We start from the raw sequence: 25113 nt of genomic DNA, 5'->3' as shown, positions 1-25113 counted from the left end.
TACAGTACAGTACATTAGGAAAAGAAAAGCTAAAATCCCCAAATCTAAGTATGAGTTTTGCCTAACTGGATGCCATAGGATTTGGCCTCATATTTTTAATATTTATCTTAAAAAAAAAAAAAAAAGTGTTTTAACCTTTAAAGAAACATCTGCCATCCTTTAAGAACAAGGGTGAACTTCATCTTTGCGTAGCAGAAAATAGCAAAGATGTGAAATGTACACTATCCTAAAGGAAGGAAAACAAGAGAATGTGTTACACTTTCAGCTACATTCATACATTTTGCTCTTTAAGCTTCAGGAAGGTGAATATCTAGGGTCAGTTTTCATGAGTGTGTATGCTAAATAAACATATGGAACTCTATGGAGCAAATTTTAGTCTCAGCAAACCTCTGCATCTCTTAGACATAACTAAATATCTTGGATCTATACTCTTTTTTTCTATGAAATATTTTTCTGCTTACATTTGCCTCACATCAGAGTTTATGTTGATTTAGGGTTCACTACTTCTACATCTCATGCTGTTTACTTTGTTAGGCTTGTGGCCTTCACAGCCAGTGCAACTCTAATGGACTAAATTTGGTTGTCAGTGTAAAAGAAAAAGCTGTTTTCACCAGCACTACTGATTAATGACACATTTATTATATGAATTAATGACACATTTATTATATGAATTAAGGGCACAATTAAGGGGCAAAAAAGCAGACACAAACAGATCTTTTTTTAAAGACCACCCCATACAGGATTCATGTCATTCTAGCTTGATACATGTGTCATGTGCAGTAAACAGAAACAATCAGCTTCCGGCTATGAGCACATTTTAGCTGTGTACTTTCAATGACAAATGGAAAGCTAAATGCATGTATTTCTCTCCAGGGCTGATAAGTACAGAGTTCAGACTAGGGTGACTGCTGAGCTATTTCACTGGCCTCTGGCCAGAGAAATCTCACACTTGGTGCCTTGTTAGCTGACATTTGACAGAATACTTATTACATACACAACATTTTTGTAAAACTCTTTTCCTCTGTTACCTCTTTAACAAAAATATCCAAGTGAAAATATATGGATAGGTATTTTTACCTAGAACTACACACTTATCTGTGACCAAACAACTCGAGCTTTGGTATCAATTACTCAAAGGTTTAATAATGCAAACATCAACCTATCATGGAAGAGTTAAGATTACTACACCAAAAATTTATTCAACTATCAAGGAAAAAGTAAACATTGTTAAAATAAATGCTTCATGTATGCAAAAAGGGGCAAGGAGCATGAAAATTTCACTCAAACCCAGGGATATACAGACAGAGGAAAAACTACTACAGTTTTGCTGTTGTTAAAGTTAATTTTATTTTTACTTGGGCATTGTGTGTGTGCAAAGGACAGGATTTAACAAATTTAGCATGCTTTGCAATGAAAGCCTATTTCTTACTAAATAGAAAAAGCAGAAAAAAGTTCACATTGTTCCACTGAAATAAAGATAACTCTCTGTCATTGAAAGTTGAAGAAAAATTCCATGATCTGGTTGCAGCTAGGGGGTCAATGACATGGCACAACAAGAAGCAATTCCACTTCTATTCACTAGAGGGGAGTGGCACACATGAACAATAGTATTTCACTTAAATAAGATTTTTTGAAGAGAATAGGGTTTTTTCTGTCCCCTTAAAAACAAACAAAAACCCCAAAACTGACATTCTTATTGAATTAAGGAAAAATACGAAAAGTAAAGAGTAACTGCAGAAACCTTCATACTCTTCTCAGTAATCCTCAAGCTCAGAAGCTTGCACTATTTTTAAAGATACGTTTTTGCTCCAAAGAATGGAATTAGCAAAGAGTGAACTGCTGTGAAGAAGCAATTGACTTTCTCTGACAGAGTTAACTTTTCCTAGACCTAAAAGGCTGTAGGGGATTTGAAGGAATTAAGAAAGCCCACTACATTTGAAATAGTGAGAAGATTCCAATAATATTTTAAAACCCAAAAGAAGAAAAAAACCATAACTGCTTAATTACCAACAGAAATATATGAAGCTATGGCATAATGGTACCCTTCAAAGATAAATATGCGTATTTTAATATTGCAGTAAATATAAAGAATATATCCCAGCTACTGCTCTTGAGCCAAAGAGCTGCCTGTAGATTAAGTCAGAGGTTGCTGAGGCTGCCACAGTTATTTATAGTTTGTACAGTTCTATAATGCTTCTACTCCAATCAAGAAAACCTTTTTGTAATTCCTGAAGCATACTCCACAAAGCTCATCAGTAAGATCTTCACTCCTCAATCCGGCTGTTCATAACAGAGTTTTAAAAATATATTTGTGTTATATATATATTTATCCTAAGCATAAATTTCCACTTACATTTTCAGCTTCTCAGATATTCAGGCACAACACATCTGCAGCTGATCTCCACAGAAAAAAACACCCAGAACTTCTTGTGGATGTAACACAAGGCCATCAAGGAGTTACCTCAGTCATGCTGATGTGGTAATTTTAACACTGGTCTGTCCCTCTGCATTTCTCCCCTTCATTCCCTGCTCTGAGTCTGCCTCTGGCAGGGTGGCTGTGCTGGCTGCAAGAGAAGTGCCAGACTCAGCCACACAGGAACAGGCAGCAGCCCCCAAGGCCAGGCACAGCAAATGCACGCAGAGGAACAGGAATGGGTGGGCTGGAGCCATTCTCCCTCATCAGCACCACCAGGACACAGACAGACATGGGCTGGCTAGTGCCTGCTTCAGACCGGGCCGCTCCAGTCCTCGGTAGCTTGACACTTGTGGATAAAAGAGGCTGTTGGAAAAGTTACCAGAAAATAATGCCAAATGAGCTGCCTCTGGCTGCAGGGACTGGAATAATCCACCAGCCTCAGCCAAGAGTCCAGACACAGAACCTGTCTGCACATGAATAATCACCACAGATTGGGCTCTCTCTCCCTTGCTACAGTTCCCCTGAAGCTGCTGAATCAGAATAAAATGTTTGCTGTATTCAAAGGCCAAAACAGGCCCTTGCCTGGAAGATGCATTAGAAAGATGCATTGGTCTGAGATCTCACCTGGATGGTGTCCCAGCTCCAGCCTCCTGTCTTGCACAGAAGCCCTATCAAATGTGCTCGCACCTGAGCTACCTGACATGGAAGGTGCCCAGGCTGCAGGATGGAGACTGCATTCCATTTCAAAGAGCATTCTGGGGAAAAGTAAATGCTGCCTGAGGCCTTAGGAGCACTAGCCAGAATAACATACAAGAAATAATGTAAAATCGCTTTCATCAGATTTGCTTGTATCCTAAAAGCCAGCATTGTCCACAAGACATAAGAGTCTCTCTGTCTTTGCTGCGACATTCCACTCTCCATTTCCATTGCTATCGCGTGTTCCAAAGCTATTGAGACTTCACAAAATACATACATTAAAAATAAGTGGGACGCTGATGATTTTGAAAATTTTGTTCCATACTACCCTAAACACAGATAAATGATCCATAACCTTTGAGGGCTAAGGACACAGTGGAGAGAATATAAGAAACTATCTGTTTCTAATTTTCAGGCAGCACTACACCTGAAATTATGCCAAAAGTGGTGACAGTACTGTTTCTCTGTTCCTCTCAAAGAAATGCAAAAAAATTCCCTCAAATCTTTCAGAAGGTAAGATAGGACTTGTGATCTCAATACAAGTTTTTTATTTCTGATGTTGAAACAGTTAATTTTTATGCTTTCAATTTTTAAAAATTAAATCTGTTGCATCTTCATCATTAACAAACTGACCAGAAGACTGAAAATTCATTAATTCATATCCATAGCAAAAACTTACACATTTTTTAAAGTAAAGAGTGACCAGTTGCTTGGCAAGGCTGAGCCCAGCAGTAGCAGCATCTCTGGGAAAATGAATTTAGAAGGGCAAAAAAGTACTGCACAAGGACAATTGCAGCTGTGAGAGGAGTGAGCATGTGAGAGAGGAATAGCTCTGCACACAGCAAGGTAAGTGAAGGAATAGAGAGAGAACGTGGATAGTGAGGCAGCTGTGCCCCTGCAGGCCCTGCAGGCCCAGGGGGGAGCAGAGATTCCCCTGCAGCCCCTGGAGGAGCCACAGCAGAGCAGCTGGGTGTGCCTGAAGGAGGCTGGGACCCCATGGAAGCCCGTGCTGGAGCAGGCTCCTGGCAGGAGCTGTGGCCTGTGCAGAGAGCAGCCCCTCACTGGAGCAGGCCCCTGGCAGGAGCTGTGGCCTGTGCAGAGAGCAGCCCCTCACTGGAGCAGGCTCCTGGCAGGAGCTGTGGCCTGTGCAGGGAGCAGCCCATGATGGAGCAGGCTCCTGGCAGGAGCTGTGACCCCACGTAGGCCCATACGGGATGAATTAATGGAAAATGACAGCCTGTGGAAGGGACTCAAGCCATAGAAGTTCATGGAGGACTGTCTCCTGTGGGAATGATCCCAGAGCAGGGAAAGAATGTAAGGAGTCCCTCCTGTGACAAGGAAGCAGTGGCAGAGACAACGTGTGACAGAGCTGACCATAGCCCCCCTCGCCCATGCACCTGCCCGGTGAGAGGAGGCAGAGAAAGGAGGGAGTGAAGCTAAGGCTGTGAAGGGTGGGAAGACTTTTTTTTTTAAGAATTGGGTTAAGTTCTCACTAGCATATTCTAATTCTAATTTGACTGGTATGATACTAAATTTACTTCCCCTCTTTTTCCTCTGATGGTAATTGCTGAGTGTTCTCTCCCTGTCCTTATCTCAACTCATAAGCCTTCCATAATTTTCTCTCCCCCGTCCAGCTGAGGGAGTGAAAGTGTGGTTTTGGTAACACCTAGCATTAAGCCAGGGTCAACATACCATAACATTAAATAAATAAAACAAACAAAAAGGAAAATAATGGCACAAACCAAAACCAAACAGAAATCCCCTTCTTAATCAGAAAAAAATATTTCTCAAATAGAATACGATACTTGAAAATTGCATAATGTTCCAAATAATTTCATTGACTTAAAAAACCTTTAACTGCATCCAACTTTTGCTTTACAGCATCCTAGTAAGCACTGCACAACACACAAATGCTTCATGACAATTTATAATTAGCTTATAATTTTATCCTATCAAATGATAAGGCTATGACATTGAATTATCAGGTTTCTGTGCTCTGATATGCTACAGCATATTTTGGAAGCTTTGCATGTTATTGCTATAATTTGCAAAAACAGAAGCAGAGACTCTGCTCTATTTTGATGCTACAGCTTAGATTGCTGGTTCCCACAGAACTCTAACCAAAAGAAATTAATATATTGATTCGTGAATCTATTGATTATTATTATAACAAATTCTTGCACATAAGACTGCCATTTTGATTGTTTCACATTTAAACTACCTCAATGAGAACATGTAATTTGGGAGGATGTTGAGAAGAAAAGCAGATTTAATGTCACTTCAGTTGCTACATCTCCAGAAGTAGTTTTATGTCACTAAAGTAATAAGGGAAAAAAACCACATGGAAAAACTTTGACTCTGTCACTAATGAATATGGGCTAAGTACAGCTATTACTTGAAAAAACACTAAGTCAAAATTTTGTGGCAATATACATGAAAGAAAAGAAGCAACAATGGACTAGCATTTAAGTGGGAGACATGGATTGAGAAATTTACATTGACAAATAAAATTCATAAAAGAATTTAATAAAATTATTTATTTTCACTATGCTAGATGATGGTCTGTACATTAGTGACTTCAAGGAGCACTAGAGTTGTAATAATATGACCAATTTTTATTCAAAATGCTGCAAAAAGATAGAAAACTATCAATACTTTAGACCGCAAAACTGCAACAGGCAGAAGAAAAATACATATCGTGAAAAAAAGAAACAAGATAAATTTACAAAATATTATACTCTCTAAGCTTGGGCTAATGTGTAAATATTGTTTCTGGCTTTTGATACAAAAGACATCTGTCAATATTTCCAGTGATGGACCATTTTCATCTAAAATTAGATGGAAGTTAACAAAAACTTTTGCCTTCTCTCAAGGAGAATTCAAGAACAGGATTTGCCAAACCCACAACAGAACCATAGTTTCTGGTTTTAAAATACTCATGGAAGTTCACAACATCAAACAGAGTCAGTTCACAGCCAAGAGAAAGTGCTGCAATGCTGCCAGCCAGCATCTCGGGTCCCTCCATGGCCCCTCTATGTAAGCCAGGCTCTCCTCTGCCAAAACTTAAATATTTAAAACAGATGACATGAGGGGGTGTCCTTCCAACTTAATAAAATGGATCAACTTAAAAGGACTATGAGAAAAGGCTTACGAAATTTCCCATTGCTGACCCAGAGTTACAGGTTGTCCCCCGAAGTGGTGGGCAGGTGAGCATTCCTATGGAATTCACACACACAGCTGGCAGCACCTTTGTAAAAACAGGTCACTAAGTAGAGCTCTAAATGTGGGCCTGGAAACCTTGGAAACCTACTTTCAGAGTCTCATCTATTAGTCTTCATACTTTTGATTCTTCTTATGAAGCATGTTTAATCCGTTCTAGGACAACTGTCTTAAAAAATAAGATCAGTTTTAATACCATGACTGGGGATTTTCCAGGCAAGCTTACATAATTTTTTTTTTGCTAGAGACATTGTAATACAAGATTGATTGCTTTAATTTCCATCTACATCTATTATATGTACATAAGGGGTTTTATTTCATCTGTAAACACTAAATAAGAAATAAAAATAAGGTAATAAATCAAATTAAATTCTAATCAGGAGAGTTTCCCATACACAATGGTATCAGAGATGCATGTTGCTATACAACAACATACAGCTTCAGTATCTTAGTCATAGTTCCAGACCTGTATGCTAATGGAAATTTTTCTTTTATAATACTCTTTTAATGTCAGTGAATCAACAAATTTCCAACAATTCCTCATGAATCCTGATTTTCCAAATAAGTTCAAAAGAAATCGTTCTAAATAGTTAAAAAATATTTTGAGTATGGTTAAAATAAAGTACTTCAAAACTCTTGAGATGAAATCTTTGACAAAGTTTTTTATTATTAGAAAAAAAAGGGACCACCCATTGTTTTGAATTTTATTTCTAGAGAATTTAAACATGTATCACTGATATTTGGCCACTGGCTGTCCTTGCTGCAGGAGCAATTGTACTTCAGTGGCCCATGAAGAGACTGCTGGACACAGCACTGGGCTCTGTTCAAACACCTTGTAGTAAATATGAAGGGCACATTGCTTATCTTGGGTTCACACAGCATCCTGTAAATACAGTTTAGGGGAACCAATAAGTAACTTCACACCTCCCTGTCTGGATCAGTACAGAGTACATCATCAAAGAAGGGAGTTTCTGTTTCACTGCACTCAGAAAGAATACAGTTCATCTAATTGACAATTTGCAAAATAAAACTCCTGAAGGAATTTTTCCTAGGACAGCTTTGCTACATTTTTGGGACTCCAATACTGCACACTCTTTGTTATAGAAATAGTTCATAACCCACATAAATAATTTCCCTGTCATCAGTGGCAGCAGTTATGAGAGCAAGGATTCTTCATGAGGGCACAGTCCTGCATAATCAGACTCTTGACATTTTAAGACATGTTAATCCTCTCCTAAGTCACTCTTCTCAATGCTACAGATTCTAAGCGCAGATAGGGATTAGGGTGGAAAGGGTTCTTCTATCAAAAAAATTCCATCTAATGCCCCTAGCTCCCACTGTGGTTCATTGCATGCCATGTGAGAGATGAGATTTAAAATTTAAAATACTTCTCTTCAGCCATGGAAATTCAGGTGACAGCCTGTGGAAGTGTTTATAGATACAGCATATGTCACACCCACTCACCTCTGTAGAGCACACTTCTCATCTTTTATCTGGGTGTAACACAAACAGGCATTAAAACAGCAATAAAAACTACCCTATCTCAGCAACATTGTAACATAATTTCTGAGAGAAATGTAACCCAGTTGGCTTTATTTCAAACATTAGAGTGAAGAAAGTATTTTTGAGAGTCTCATCATTGGAGTGTTATTTTAGCAGTGCTGCAAGCTCAGAAGTAACTGTGTCAGTAGACCAGCAGGACTGTGCCAAAAAGTGTAACCAAAAATTATTTTAGAAACACTGAAACATCCCACTGCTTAGAATTTTTAATCTATTGTAAAAGCCGGTAAAATACCCAATGCAAGGGCAATAAAATTCGTAGGCATAAAAACTGTTACCCTTTTCAGGGCATTGTACAAATTTAAATTTCATAAATCCCTACAGAAGTAATCCTCAGGGGGTTTGTGCAGAAATTGAACTGTACAGGTAATGAGGTCATGATCCACCAACACTCACACATCCATAAATTTCAGTGAGTAGGCTGGACTGTGTGCTCAATATTAAGCAAAAACTGAAAGGCTGGTCAACTGACAAATTAGCCCAACCTCTCTAAAATGTATCAGTCATAACATCAGGCTTATCCCTTGAAAGTCCTCTTGGTAATTCCGGTTCATCCATCAACCCCTGTAGTAAACAATGGTTGGTGGAATTATCTGCAAAAAGTCCTTTATACTAGCACTTGTTTTCGTTATGCATCCTCATCGGTTTTTAATGATACTGATAAATGCGCTTAATTCATGGCTCTTCTCATACCTAAATAGGGGATTTTGCTGTCCACTTCTGCAGACAGGCATCAGTCTGAGGAGCTAGGGCAGGACAGTTTTGCTCTCAAGGTGCGGGGCACGTCAGGGCATGAATGTCCAGGAAAACGAGTGCTGCTTCCAGGTATGGCCACGAATGCCAGCGCTATTCCCACCCATTGTCAGGCACAGCATTTAGGAAAGCTGCAGAAAGCTTGAGTGGCGGGGGAGTTAACACTGTCAGAAACATAGAGAGTCCACATACACACATTTGGTAGTGTCCTTTCCTCGAGTAAAATATGAATTGGAGATTTCCGACAGATTACCAGTAAAAACAATGTAATAAAACAGCACAGCCAGCCAAACTCTTGTTTTGCATTACACACTGCACTGTTACCAACCAACACATTCTTTGTGTTTATCCCATTCCCAAAAAAAAAAAACCGGGGGAACACAAGAGGCATGCAAAAGACAGCAGCTAACCAAACCTACCTGTAAAGCATTCCTCCTTGGGATCTAGCGTGCTGCCGCGGGAGCCTCGGCAGGGCCTGGGCATGGTCTGTTCTTGCAGGTGAGCAGCTCGGCGCGGAGCCCGGGGACCACCGGGCCACTCCCTTCTCTTGGGGAGCTCGGGCGCCTTCGCACCCCGCCGGGCTCTGTCACAGCCAGCGCAGGAGCACGGCGTGCCTGCACATAACACATTCCCTTTGCGAGCGGGAACTGGCTCGTTTCTCATTATGAGGTCAGCATGAGTACCCTTTTATACGCATCTCTCTCTATAGGTAATCAGACATGTTATATACGCCGGGGCCGCCTCTGTAAAGCTGCCCCCGAGCCGCTCGGGGCCGCGGGACGCCGGTGCGGGCGGGCGGCGCTTCCCGCAGGCACAGGGACGGAGCGGCGCCGGCGGGCGGCGGGGACAGCCCGGGGAGGGAGCCCGGGGCCGGCTCCTCGCCCGCGGGGCGGGACATGGGAGGGGACTCGGCAGGAAAGCCGGTCACGGGGAGGCGGGGAGGGAGAGAGGGCGGGCGGGGGAACTGCGGGGCCCGGTCGCGGGTGAGCTCCCGTGCGTACTGTGCCTGCTGCGGAGGGTTTTTGGGCTTTTTTGTTGTCAAAAAGAAGATGAAATATCAGGCAGGGTAGGCGAGCACCGCGGTTGTTCTCAGGCTGACGTGAACCAAGTGCAGCGTCAGCACAAAAAGGTGTTGCGGTCCCTCCTTCCAGACGCGCTGTGCTGCGAGCTCTGAAGCTTCGCCCGTGCGTCCTGCTGCTCTCTCAAATGGCAACAGCCCCAGATTCTTCAAGTGGGAGCGATTTCGGGCCATAATGTATTGCAGGGCTGGTGTCAAACTGCCTGTAATCATAACAGTTCAAGACAAAAAGGCAGAAACAGACTCTTATGTCTTGTCTAATCTGGTGTCTTTGCACAGCCAATATCAAATGTTCCAAAGAAACAAAGAAAAAAAGATGCAAGAAGTCCAAGAGCACACAGATGCTCCGTGGTTTTCCGCCAGAGACTTAGTGTGTGTTGGCATAACTTCTAAAGTGTGCCATTTAACCCTTCTGCAGAAGAATCAGAGAAACTTTTCAACTGGAAAATACTTCTAAGATCAAAGTCCTACCTTAACCCAGATTGCCAAGTTCCTCATTAAACCATGTCTCCAAGTACCACATCTAAACCTTTTTTAAATACCTTCAGGGATGATGACTCTACCACTTCCTTTGGCAGCCTGTTCCAGTACCTCACAACCCTTTTGGTGAAGGAAATTTTCCTGATACACAATCTAAATCTCTCCTGGAACAACTTGAGGCCCATTTCCTCTTGTCCTGTTGCTTGTTGTCTGGAAGAAGAGGCCGAGCTCCACCTGGCTACACCCTCCTTCTCTGGACATGCTCCAGCACCTCATTGTCCTGTGGTGAGAGTCCCAAACTGAACATAACACTTGGGGTGCAGAAACCTGAGCCTTAACTGTTAGAACTCGGTATTTTTGTGAATTGTATGTGCCCCCTCTGTATAAACCTCAATAAGTCCTTGACTTGTGGTGTGCACTTTGTCGTCACATTTCACAGCAGTCACAGTCTTGCATGAAGTTTGTAATTTTTGTTTTGCAAGTTTTCAGTTTAAGTTGAATACTGTCTAGTTACTGTTATGTGCAACACTACTATTCCAGCTTCTGAATAACATTTCATTGTTTTATACTTTTGTCATACATTCTGGTTACCTCCTGAGATACACTGTTCAATATTTTTCAGTCATTATTTCTTTTGAATTCACAAACACCCTGCTCCAGATGGAGGTGGCCATTAGGCAGTTGCAGAAAAGGTAATGGCACAGAGCTATGTCTAATTTGTCCAGTGAAACCAACTGTACTGTCTGACAACAGATATAGATATTTGAAATTAATGCCTTTAAGTCCCTATAACCGTCTTTATAGAGTTGTGTGGAATCAATAGATATCCATAAGGATAACTGCTGGAGAAGGAGAAAGTATTTCTGTGGAAACATCACATTATCCTCTCCTGTTCTCAGCCTCAGCATCCATTGCTCACCGCTGCTCAAGAAAGGATTCTGTGGTACCACTCAGCATCACTATTCTTATATCCTATCTTAATACTATATTCATTTTCTTTGTCAAACTCCGTTAAATAATAAAATCTTTAATATATTGTGACAGCCAAGCTGGTACATAACATCATCTGAAACTGGCAACTAAAAGTAAAAAGAAAGGTGAAATAATTTGGAAATCATAAAGCACACATATCTATTTCTTGACATTTTAACTATGAATATGGAAGTTAATCAACAATTAGCTTCTCCATAAGTAGTTTTTCATCACATCAAGATGAAATTAATTTTGTATTAAGAGAGAGAAAAGTAAAAAGCAGAGTAGTTACCTGGGTCTACTCTTACCTAGGTCGCAATGAATTCCTATGAATTCCTATTAGTTCAAGCTCTGAATGGTGCAATGTTCTTTGATAGGCAAAGTAACTATGAATCCTAGATCAAAGTCATTATAATTTAATTATTAGTCTAACACTTTTCTGAACACTCAGTTATAATAAACAAAACCAAGCGTTTGCAACTAGTGTTCAGACAAAATCCTGAAATATGTCCTGCTGTATTGACATCTCTGGCACTCTTCTCTGCAGACCTGTATCTATCAACAGAACCTCCAAGGACAGCACAGGTTCTGGGAATGTCAGCATGATGCACTCACATTACTCGTACTTATCCAAAGATAACATTTCAGAATTCCTTATTTAACATGAATAAAATAAGCAAAATACATTCATTTTAATTTATAGATACAGTAATCACTCAACCAAACCCTTATTCTCCACTTATTAAAATGTTAGGAGGGAATATAATTAATATCAAATGTGGTAACAGTGCTGTTGAGGTTTAACCCCAGCCAGCAGCTGAGCCCCAAGCAGCCACTCACTCTGTCCCTCATTTTCCAGTATCAGGGAGAGAACTGGAAGGGTAAAAGCTGGAAAACTCGTGGTTTGAGTTAAAGAGAGTGTAATAGGGAAAGCAAAAGCAGAGGAAAACAAGGAATTAAGTCACCACCTCCCATGGGCAGGCAGGTGTTCATCCATCTCCAGAAGAGTAGAGTCCCATCAAATGTAAGGTGACTTGGGAAGACAAATGCCATCAATCCAAATGTTCCCCTCTGCTTCTTCCCTCCAGTTTATATCCTGAGCATGATGTCACATGGTGTGGAATATCCCTTTGGTCAGTTTGGGTCACCTGTTCTGGGTTTGTCTCCTCCCAGCTTCACTGCCAGCATCGCCGTTCAAAAGCAGAAAAGGCCCTGGCCCTGTGTAAGCTCTGCTCAGCAATAACAAAAACATCTCTGCAGTCTCAGCCATGTTCAGAACAAATCCAAAACATAGCCCTGTACTAGCTATTGTGAAAATTAGCTGTCCCCCAGCTGAAACCAGCACAAGTGCATTCACCTCCTGCATGCAGAGCACTGATGAGTACATGGAACAGACCTTACCCTAGACTTGATCTCTGAGGAACACCACTGAGAAATGGTCACCAGTCAGTGTAGTCACTTTTGAGCCCTGCCATCCAACCTGTTCTTCACCCAGCACACCATGAGCCTGCTCAGCCCACTGCTGGACAACTTTCCCAGGAGGATGCTATGAAGGACAAAAGGATCAAAGGCCTTACTAAAACCTGGAAAACATCCACTCCCTTCCCTTCACCCGCTACACAGCTGACCTTCTTGTAGAAAGATACCAGATGAGATGAACGTAAATTTCCCTCTGTGAACTCACGTTGCCTGCGCCTGATGGTTTTGTTGTTCTTTAAATGCCTTTCTTCACATTCTCTACCCACCATAGGTTCTTTTTGTGATGGCATGAACATCTGAGCCCACACAGACGGTATTTGTCCCCAACACATCCTCTGAATGTGCAGGGCAGGAGAGCAGGGCTGTTGTAACACCACACACGAGTGCACACACAGTCCTCCCAGAGGCAGGGCTGCTCCCAGTGCATTTCTCCACTCTCAGCAGAACCACACACTCCCACTGCTAGACTTTTAACATTGTATTTTTTCTTATTAAAGCATTTATTCTTTAAATAAGCCTGAGTCACAAAGCCAGCTAGACAACCCCCTCCTAAATCATTATGCCATCTGTAGATTGTTGATGTAAGTGTAGAACAGCTGCAGGCTTCCAATGTCTAGAAAACCCACACATATTCACTCGTGATTTCCCCAAAGACAGCTACTTTTTGAGGAACACCAGCCAATTTTTGACTCATTCTATATGAGCTTTATATTGTAGAGTATACAAATTTTTCATCAGGACTTGATGCAGTACTAAGTCAAAAGACTAGAAAAACTTTATCTGAAAATATGTAAGGGCAGTATCATTAGTCCAAACACACATGTACAGAGCAACTTTTATTCCAGAGCCTAATTTTATGATTCAATTTGAAATATTTGGACCATTATTTTAAATCACTCATGGTATTTAGCAAGACAATAATACTTAATTTGATCCAACATTTTGGACTACATCATGAGTGAGCATTCAACAAGTCATCCAACACTGTAAAAACTAAGCGAAATACTTCTGACATTTCTGGATTTCAGGCAGGAATCAAGAAAAGAATTGTCAATAAATACTGTAAGAGATGTTAAGGCCTCCAGGAAAACACATTCCTGTTTTCTGTATCCGTATCCCTGTTTTCTTAAATTACAATTACTTTCTAATTTCAAGCACTCAAGTAATGCATCTAGATTAAGAGCCCCATTGCTCTGCTTCTACTCTGTACTCAGAGAGGGCAGTTGCTGGGATCTGCCCCTGAGGCAGGGCAACCAGGTTCCTTGTTAGCAAATCCTTTTTTTAAAAGATTAAAGCAAAACAGTGCTAAATAACTTATCTAACAGTGAACAATTCTATTGAAACTGTAACTGGAAAAAATGAAAAGGGTTCTATAGCTGTTCTGGAGGATGTGATCACCCTCAGAGAAGAAATATTGAAACAGGAAAACAGGGAAGGAGAGATATGATACCGTAAGAGATAGAAAGATATCACCACCCATGGCTTCAGCCATGTGTGGGTGATTCTTGTCTGCGGCTGTGATATGGAGCCCTGGTCTGTTGCAGGTGGAGACCCACATCAGAGCATCAGAAATTGGAGTTTTATAACCCTGGTTCTCCCCATAAATGCCCCAGAACCTCCGCCAGGAGTTCTGGCCATGGTCAGTCTGGAACATTCTGGAAGTGTGGTGGCATTGAGAGGAGGCGGTCAGACTGTCTGTGAATCTGTCTGTGCCAGGACAAAGTTCCTGAGGAAACTTACAGAGCTGTGTGTTGGCACAGTGGTGGATTGTGCTTTGAGAAAGAGACCAGCAGAGAAAAAACCTCTACCCTGCCTCAGCAGGATCTATTGCTTAAGGACAACTTGTCTTTTAGTTCAAAACCAGCTTTTTTTAAGGCAAAACTCACCTGCAAGGTGCAGCTGTTTTGCTACAGTGATTTTTTTCCAGTGATCTGAGCTGCCTCTGGACAGACACTGTCCCTTTAGTGACTGCAGAAGGAGCATGGACTCTCAAGGATTCCCTTCAGACAACTTCCAAGTGAGAGAGATTAATAATTTCTTGTGTAGTCCACACTGAGGCAACTGTCCTTCTGAACTCTGTGGAATACTTTTCAGTAGCTTGTGCATAAAAGTAAATACTTTAAAAACCACGACATTTAATTATTTGTAGATTCATACCTGCTTTTTGTGTACATTAAAATGCTTACTGCCATTTATTGTAAAACACAACAGACAGGCCTTTTTCTTAGGCTTTTTTTTTTTTTTAAGGCAGTCATTTGTAGTTGTATCTTTGTGTTCAAATATAAGATATAAAGAATATTTTCTTGTTTTTCTTTGTCTGCCTTTCTCATCCATCTGATGTATTTCACAGGGTGTTATCAGCAACATGGCATTGCAAAATGTAAAATCTGATGCTGTGCTGCATGGTTGCTATGACAATACTGCATGTTCTGCTGTAAGTGACTCAGTAAATCAACTCCATGCAACATCCTGACAACTGTCCAGTTGTTCTGTAGTAGATATGCCAGGACATCATTGGTATCACTTAATGCTATGTACAAAAGGCTCAGTTTTAATTAATGTGCCTCCAGTAATTAGTGAAAGAAAATTGAAGGAGGACTAGGACATAAAACTCCTGCTGTGCTCAGCCTGACAGGATCAGACCATGCACTGTCTTGTTTGCTCTTCAAGAGGAGAAGACTGGAAAAGGTTTTTCCAATTTCCCAAAAATCTGCTCTATCAGCTGACCTCAAGCCATGTTAACAGCCACCTCAAAGACTTCTCTAAGAGCTAGTCCAGAGATGGAACTGAAAGAATGAGAAAGAATGAAGAAGAGATGCCTAGGAAAGCAAGAAAATACCGATTAAAACAAAAGCTAAATGAATATGCCATGAGGTCTAGTGGTGCATATATGCCTTGACAATTATAGTGAAAACCTGCTTTTGCTAAGGAATAACTGGAGATTTTGCCTTGCTGTTAACAAGGACTGTATTCTCTTTTGGTGTCTGTTTTAATACACCCCTTTTTCATTGAGTTTCCATTCTTTCCTCTGTTGACATTGAACTCTCATTCCTCTGGGGATAGGAAATGGACTCATTACCATCAGACTTGTAATCAAATACAGAAGCACAATAAGCTGCAAGACTTACTATAAATCTCATTTTTATGCTTTAATTTATATACGTATAATATTTCAAACATCTGTAAAGTCTTGATTGTACTGCAGAAATGCATTTGAGTGGCAGAAAATTCGCTGATTAACAGGCTGCTTATGTTTAATGATGCATATGCTGAGGAATGAGTCTTAAATTGAAACCATTACACTCTTTGCAGTAGGTTTGCATCTTCTTTAGCTGTGGTTTGTGTTTTGCCTTCATTTACCAGCACTGTTTAACATCTTTGTTAGCAGCATGAGCAGTGGTGTTGAGGGCACCCTCAGCAAGTTTTCTGGGGACTGGGGACATCAAGCTGTGTGTAGCTGTCCTAGGGTACAGTGGCATTTGAGTAAATGTTAAATAGCAAGAAAATGTAGTTTAGTATCGCAAGAAATAACACTGGTTAATAATGGATGAAGTTATGGTACTAACACAATTATGCCTTGAAGGTGCATAAATTTTGAGGACAAGAATGTAGAGGAAAGGATTGTTATTGCTTCAGTCATCTGTCAGGACAAGAGCAAATGGATGAATATGATAGGAAAATTGTTTTCTATTTCACTATTTTGTTATGTCAGAGGAGCAATTTCCCAAAAGATTCCCACCCATCAGATGGAAGACAATTACACTGTTCATATTTACTGAAAAAAAATAAAAAATAGGCTGGAGCCCTTTGTGCTCCTGGAAGGGTTTCCATTTGGGGACTCAGTTACCAAGAGGCATCAGCGGATTATTGTGCAGTAGAACAGACACTTTTGATGATTACTTCAGACTTCAGGCAAAACTAGATTTCATTATCCATTGGGTTCTCTTTCAACCATTTGCAAATTAGATGACTGAATTGTAAGAATCAATTAAATTCCTTGTGGTCCCATCGTACTACATTTTTTTGTGTCTTCATTTGGTTCTTTGCAAGTACAAAGTGTATTCCTGGAGCAAAGAATAAATGCAATTCTTTGCTGCACTGTGCAAGGAGGTCATGAAATGTTCAGAATTACCCCTTTTAACAATAATCTTTATTAATCTGTAAATCAATGAGTAGCAAAAGCTGCTTCAGCTGTTAGGGCTCATTACTGTTTTAGCACATGCAGAACAATCCCTTCTCACTTCTTTTGCTTCTGGAGACATGCAGAGGAAATTCCTTAATCATTTTCTGGGTGCAAAAGTTGTATCACTGTAACTATTCAGATTGCTAAAAATAGGGTTTTTTTCCCCTGGTGGGGAAAGAAATCACATTCTTCAACTCAATTCTCATTTACCCAAGAATTGGGAGAGGAATAAAACCCTTAAGTCCCTTTCTACTGCTGTGATTAATTGAAACTTGGATACAATCAAACCAAAAATATATAGTGCTCCTGGCCAAATCTGATGTTAAAAAACAAAGCCTTAATTATACAATACAACTAAATGAAACAGTATTTCTCTAAGAGTGTTGGCAAAACATAACCCCACTTCAAACTTGATTAATTAGTAATTTTTTAAAGCACAAGAATTGTCTGTCAGTAACAGTACATGAAATCAGTTAGATAGCCATGGTCAACATGTTTCACAGATTTTTTTACTAGAACCTGAGGCATCTAAAGGCCAGAACCACATGAACTTTATGGAAGTCTGGGAAGTACTTTTGATTTCAACAAGAGACTGTTCAAACCCTTAATAAATCCTATTAAACTTACTAAGCTCTAATTCCTTTAAGCAGGCAACCAGACAGATTTGTGATATGAAACATGAAGCATTATTTATGTCACTCTTTCACCTTGCTTAAATAGAGATTAATTGTCTAGTCCTTTTTGTATAAAACACACACACACAATGCAGTCACTGGTTTTTTTATTGCCTCCTGTGTCATTAAATTACCTGGGCTTATGCTGTGGACTTGATTTTCTTATATAGAATTCATGTTTTAATGGTTTTGGATTCTGAATCCTTTAGAGTTCATTTGAAGCTGCTACTCAAAGCAAACCTTGGGCTGTTAAAGCCTATATTAAGTGAAATTATAAAAAAGCCAGTACAAGTCCTGTGGAATGCAAGTGTCATATTTCACACATCTCTGATAAACACAGAAATCTCCCTGATTTGCCTCCTGTTTAGGCTCAGTTTCAAGAGTTTGGTGCTGTGGTTTGTAGGGTGAGCAAAAGGGCAGGTCCCAGTGGAAGAAAATGGAATTTCAGCCGCTGCCATAGCACGCTGGCAGGCACAGGTAGAGGAAGGGTTCCTTCCTTGCAGACCCTGTGCTGCAGCTGCCAGGGGTTCTGCAGCACTGCCAGGCTTTAGGCCCAGCTCCTCTACCTGTGTGTGAATGATTTCTCAGTGTTTGGCACAAAGGAGAGAAAGGAGCTCAGTTCCCACATCCTAAAGGCTTCGACCTTGCTGACACAGACATGGCAAGGTTGCATTTTGCTGCCCTGAACTTCCTCTTAATCAACTAACTTACTGGTCAGAGAAACTTCTTCAAGCCTCTTGAAAGCTACTGTGCTGATATAATCTCCCTGTAAGTGAATAATTTGTTTTGATTTTGTTTTCAGCATCAATATCTTTAGATTACCTTTGTGTGTGCATGTACATTGCTGATCAAGTAGCTAACTACTCAGAGCTGCCAGCTCATGGTGTTTTAGAGTAAACAAGAGCTAAAGGAAGCCTTTCTGCATGAATAGGTTTTTATGTGATAGCTGTGATAGAGTATATTAAAATTACTATAATTGATATTGCTACTGTGGAAACTATTATCATACTATCAGTTGAGTTTTTTGTCATTAGACAAACACAATCAGGAACAAAGCTACACACGCTGTATTTTTGTTATCCTTTATTCCAATAAAATCAGAGCAGGCTAGTACACAAAGTTAGCTGCAATCAAAAGCTATTGCTCAGCATTAGAGCCAAAAGCCTGATTTGAGTCACTGGGGCTATGGCAAATGTGAAGATTGACAGATTGGGCTTTTGTGTAAGAGATCAGCAAGTGGAAAGAAAATCAAGGAGAAAGAGAAGTACTTATGTTCTTTTAAGAGAAAACTAGACAGAGAAAATCGGGAGGTAAACTCAAGTAGTTTTGCCTCTCCTAATCACAGATACTTTGTCAGTTTCCTCTTTAATTACGTGGAGATTATAATAACAAGAATAGTGGATAATGACAGGTTTCACTATATTCCAGAAAAACTTTTATTCTTTAATAGTGTACACAGAGTTCCTCAGTATGACTGGACATAAATTGCCAGGGAAAAGAAGGTGATAAAACCCATAACTACTGGACATAAATTGCCAGGGAAAAGAAAGTGATAAAAGTTAAAATGCAGCATTGAAAAATACATTCATGTGGGTTTTTCCTGAGGAAATATGATGACAGATACCTCCCTTTGTGTCATGCCTATAAAATAAAATGTTTCCATACTCTTAAAATATAACTACTTACCTTTGTTTCTCCATAACTGTTCTTAACTTTATTGAAAATGAAGTTTAAGATACTTTACATGTGTAAAACTAGTGAGAAATGAGAGCTAGCTAGTATTATATACTATTGCACAACTCCATTAAGCCCTTCAACAAACCAATTTACTGTTCAACACATGTCCTGAGAATAACTACATCTGTGTATAATAGCTGAGTGTTCCTGCACCAAGCCCCAGATAACAGCTGCATATCCTGAAACTGTCCAATAAAACCCCTAAAACTGAGCAAAAACATTTTTAACACAATGGACAAAGAGAACTTGGAACACTGCTACAAGACAAATTTCAGCAAGAGAGCAGTAAGTGTGTAAAAATACTATATATATGAATTACAATGATATAGAGAGTCATAAATGAATAAGGGATGAATTTTATGACCCAAGGCATAAACCACCAACGCATTTGCTAGAGGTGGGAAGAAATACCCAGCTGAGGTGTTGTGGAATTACACATTCCTCTGAAGTTCACTCAAGCTGCTTTCATGGACAGAATGGGAAAACGTTTATCTCGTGTGTCTAACAGTCTTAAAGCTGGATCTGGCTTTTTTAAAGACCTCCATTTAGTTTTGTGTGAAACCTTTTGGGAATCATTGGACTTCTTTTCATTTAGAAAGCTCTGTCACTTCCCTGTATGATAGGAAATGTAATACATTAGTCACACAATCTCTTTTTGCAAGGAAACTGTTTCTGCTTCCTGTCGAAACATAAGTTTTCTGATTCTGTGATTTTGTTAATAGGTATTTTGTGACTTCAACTGTCAGATTACTTTTGCTAAAGACCTGAGCATATTCTGATAATAGTTTGGTAAAAGAATAAAATAACAAGTTAGATTGGGAAGAGATGGAGGAAGCCAAAAAAGGGAGGAAACCATCTGCACGAACATTGCTCCTCAAATTGATTTGCACATAAGGGTATGGGGAAAGGGAGAAGGTGCTGAAATAAATAAAAGATTTGGAGGAAGAGAACCAGCAATTCAAGACATAACATGTTAAAACGAGAGGCTTTCAAGGCAAAGGATCCAGGTCAAGGAAGGGATAGAAATCCTGCTAGTGGGGACCACTTCTGTTTTGCTACACTGTACAACAGTGCCCCGTAAGTAAAAGCCCTGTGTTAGTATTCTGTCAACTGGCAAGGCTTCCACCAAAATAAATGGGACTTTATGATTCCCAAAGGTTTCTCTGGCATTAAAAGAGTACATAGAGAGCCCTAATAAGGACACAGGCAGGTACTTCCTTTGTCTCCCTAGTTCAAGTAAATCATACCCTTTTCCTATTTAGGTGTGTATCTTCTTCTCTTTTGAGACTACAACTCAGATTCCTCAGTGGGACTAGAATATGAACTTCTTTCTGCCTGTCTCCTTCTCTGACCTTTTTCACCTCTCCTCTGAGGCAGAAGTGGACCTGTATGCAGAACTCAAAAGACTTGCTGCTTCAAAGAAAGTTATCTTGATTATCAATGTCGCATCTGGACACAAGATTGCAAACTCAAGTTATATAAAGAGCCTGATCTGTACTGTTGCACCTGCTCTAAATATCTGTTCACAGATGCATTGAGGAAAGGCCACAAAAGCTGTCGGTCTGGAAGGCTGCTCAGATCCGATGCCACGCACGCTCTGCAGCATCAGGTGCACAAGGGTGAGCCCAATATTCATCTGCAGCAGGCTAAAGTCAGCAGTGTCATGAATTCTAAGGAAAACAGGTATCTTGGTATCTTCCAATCTGTCATGGTATTAGTCAAAATCCGGCCCTCACGTCAGTCCAAGGGAATGTTGGCCAAAGACAACTTGTGCAGAGTCACAGGTATTGAGGCAGAGCCAGCTCCGTGATGGAGAGTACAGGGGCTTGTAGCAATTACAGGCATGGAATCCTTCCAGCCACTTTCTTTAGGGTATGAAGAACACTAATTATATTTAGATCCCAGTTAGCTGTCAGGCACTTGTGTTGCAGAAGTGTCTTTTTAGTATTCTTTATGCATCGTTATTGACTATCTTTTTAACATTGGAATGTTTGTTTAGGATTTCTGGAATAAGGAAAAAAAGGTCGCTACTGTTACTGTTTCAGGAATCGTCATTACCTTCTGACAGTCAGTGTTAGAATTCAATGTCTTGGCTTTGCGAAGCTTTTGTGAGAGTCTCTACATGGAATGTTGGAGTACATTGCCAGCACATTTCAGTGAGGTGGCAGCAACAGCAAAGATCTGTGACATAGCTGAAGTGGTTTTTTTACACAAATGTGCTGGCCTAGAGTTTGCTGTGGTATACCTATGGAACCTCTATCTACAGCTATGTTTCTTTCTCATCACTGTTAATGTAAAAAAACCTTTCCATAGCTAGAGAAGCATTTCATTTTAAATGCACTTTCATTCAAAATTGCCTCCTTCTTTCATGCTGTAATCTCGTCAACCACTGCCTTCTTTCCATTGAAAATTAATTGTCTCTAAGTAGAAATTATACTGCTTTTGTCCTAACACAAATAACTGAACAGTCAAGAACACAAGAAAATATAAAAAGAAATGGCAACTTCCCAGACAGACAATTAAGTAGCATAGCCTGTTTCTTTCTTCTGAGTCATGTGAATTTAAATTGTCAGTATTGTCAAATGTCACTGTCAAAAGCTAAAGGGACTTTTCAAATACTCAGGTTTTTTAAAGTGCATTCAGGATCCTTACTATTTTAGTTTTTTCTGGTTTCAGTTTTCAAGAAATTTGCAAGCCTTTGTAGATCAAAAGGGGAAGAGTGAGTCTGGAAAGGTAATCTTGATTTATGGTGTGATGGGAGTGTATTGTAGCCTTCCAGAAGGCTTCTGTCCTTGTTTCTAAAAGGTCAGGAAAGATCTATTTTCATTTTGTGTAGTCTTGTGCATTTTATTTTATTTGTTTATTGAATTAAAAATTTCAAACTGTACTCACATGAATGTTTTTAATGGTATCCAGGAGAGTTCCTTTTTGTCTGCAAAGGATTTCTTAGTTCCTCAGTAAAATATTAAAAGAATCAAAATTCTTGCAGTTTTAGCAAAAAAACTTACCACTGGTGACTAATAAATATTTTGTGTTTGTAAATCTGCCTGGAACAAGACTTTTCTTATTTCTATTGTATCAAAAAGACCCACTGTTTCTCCTCTCCCTGTAGGAATCTTTAAGGGAGTTAAACCCCTTTGACATCCATTAGGTGATAAGTACTTAGCTTGGTTAGGCTCCTTTGAAATCCTAGCCTTACATTCTGAAAGGCTGACTGAAACTGCTTTTTGCAGGAGTAATTAACTGTCTAGTGCCCAGCCTTGGAATTTACAGTGAGCTGGTGCACAAAAGCCAAAGGAGACCCAAGATGAAAACGTATTTACTGGTCATTAAACCCCTAAGCTTAGTAAGTTTATTCTTCTCAGGAGTTCCCTGGTGTTAAATGCAGACACTCTTACTTGATTCAGAATAACTTGGCTTGTATTTCACTTTTAGGATTTGGAGATGAGATTATGATTGTGCATATTCAAGCGTATTCAAGGACATACAAGTACAAGGCATCTTTCCTCTCACATCTTTTAAGCAATTAATAGTGTGGGTTTCTTCTGTTCATTTTAATGTAAATAAAATATCATTAAGTAAAATCTAGAAAATTATTTCCTGAAGCTTTGGCCCTAAATCAAAATTCAATAGCTGATCAAAGGACGTGATCTTTCTGCTGGAAGTCCAGCAGATTTGTTTTGGAAGTTTACCTCAGAGAAGACAAAGGATAAATTAAAACTGGGCAGAAACTTCATAGATTAGCAAAGGATTTGTTGACCTAGACAACAGGCTGTGGACCCGGTTAAAAAAACAAACAACAAAAACCCAAGCAAAAACCAAAACAAAAACTCAAACAAAAAACCCTAACAAACAAACAAAAAATTCCAAACGAAACTCCAAGAAGTATGAGGCTAAATATACAGAAATATACTTTCTAAAAGTCTCAAAGATCCTGAGCTGAAAGTGTTTTATATCTCTATTAGATTTGTATTAAATCACTTCCAAGGATTGACCCAGATTCAAATGATTTTCTGATTATTTATATAAATATTCTATATACATAAAGAAGCATGAAATATGAAAAGCTATGCACATTCACAGTAAAACAGGATCTATATTAATAAAATTTATAATTTTACATTATAATAAGTGGCAATTATTTGTATTTGATAGACCAACCATATTTATACCTACGTTAGATAGAATGAAGGAATATTATTAGGAAGAGCAGCTAAAAAAAGATATAAAAGAAAAACATAAAGGGAATAGAAGTAATAAAGGGAGATAAGAGGCAGGCTGTGAGCAGGAGTGTAAAATCTCTTACATGTATATTCAAACACCTTTAGGTGAAAGTATCCCCTGTCCTCCAGGCTGGCCTGGGAATAGCCGTGTCCATTGCTTCAGTGGAGCTAGGGGAGCAATAATAAACTTGGGGCAGGAGATGCTCTGCTTGGGGCAGGAGATGTTTGTACTGCTGGCCAGGTCACTGCTCCCCTGTGGGGGCTTTCAGAGGTAAGACTTCACCTTGCAATCAGTGGCTTCACAGTCTGTGGACCCATGACAGATGCCTCCCTCCATGGGTGCTTACAGGATGGAGCAAAGCTCCATGACAAGGCTTTCTTACCCATCTCTTTTCTTCTATTCGTGAACAGTCACTTCAGCCCACACATTCATGGGCTCTGTAACTCTGTCTTCTCTGAGGCACCCTTGCCTGTGCCTCACTGTCCTGCATCTTCCCAGAGCACAGCACAAAAGGATTGAGAATGGCCTGTGCTGGGAGATGTTGGTGGTCCTGTGAGGAACCTGGGTGCTGCGTCTCTCCTAACCAAGTAAATTGAAATATTCAGACTTGGGAAAGACTGAAATGAATGATCAAAAACTTCTTTGTAGACTGAATGTGATGGTCCCATGGACCATGAGTTCTGGGCAAGGGAGAAAGCCTAGTGGAATCCCTCATCCAGTAGGATTTGGTTTTAACTTTGTAATTTTTCTTCTAGAGACTCTTACTGTTCTCCCCGAACTGGATTGCTTTCAGACAGCTTTTATCTTCTCTGGAGCCTGGCTTCAAGCAAGAGCATTGGGAACATTCATATTTGGTCTCTGTTTTACATGTTTTGGGAGTTTGTTCTGCTATGAGTTTAAGCACTGTTAGAAGGAAAACAAAGATCCTTTGTTACCTGTCCATTTAGATTCTTTAGTAGCACTTATCACAGACATACCCAATCACCTTTGCATACATTCTCTTTCTCTCTCATGCTTTTTTCCTAAGGGGAGTCAATGGTACCTGTCAGTATTGCTCAATTTAACTAAAAGGCTGAGTATAAATTATCATTCTCAATCATAAATTCATCAATAGTATTGGACTTTTTTGATTAAACAGATTTCATTTCTGGAGTGCTTAATAATTGTGAATAATAAATATATGTACCTTAATCCTATCAGTGATTCCAGTGTCTTTGTATCTCCGGGGAATGCCAGCCATAAAGAAGCCAAAGCTGTCCAATGTTCTCCTGTTTTATTCTGGGGTACTGCTCATTTTTCAAAAATAAATGCTTGAGCGACAGAAAGAAACTCATGCCAGATTTACTTTCTTCTGCTACTTGCAAGTCTTGCTTGAATTCAGGATGATCCACTCTTTCACAATGAGATTATTGCATAATTTAGGTACGTGATTGCCCCATGTATTTAAGTCAAAAAGTATCTATTTTGGTAATGTTCTTTTACTTCTGTTCTATTGCAAATGGTTGGGACTTGGCAGCCTCAGATCTCTTTTTAGCTTCTACTGGTTTAATGTATTGATTTGTGTCCTTCCACTGCCCAAAGTCCCGGGTGTTTGTAACATCAGGTTTTCCTTCAATAAATCATGTTCTCAAAGATGCAAAGA

The 25113-nt window shown here is 39.8% G+C and overlaps 1 protein-coding gene across 1 annotated transcript in view; it reads right to left on the bottom strand.

The window, feature by feature from the left end:
* Positions 1-9307, bottom strand: part of RANBP3L (RAN binding protein 3 like) — a 28511-nt gene extending 19204 nt beyond the window's left edge. The window contains exon 1 of the mRNA XM_058043930.1: positions 9064-9307. Coding sequence (XP_057899913.1) covers positions 9064-9307 — 244 coding nt within the window. The remainder of the gene's footprint in view (positions 1-9063) is intronic.
* Positions 9308-25113: the final 15806 nt, after the last annotated feature.

The sequence above is a fragment of the Melospiza georgiana genome, chromosome Z, assembly GCF_028018845.1.
Source record: "Melospiza georgiana isolate bMelGeo1 chromosome Z, bMelGeo1.pri, whole genome shotgun sequence".
Classification (NCBI taxonomy): domain Eukaryota; kingdom Metazoa; phylum Chordata; class Aves; order Passeriformes; family Passerellidae; genus Melospiza; species Melospiza georgiana.
Note: the sequence above shows the minus strand (reverse complement) of the source record. Positions and strands in the feature narration are given on the sequence as shown.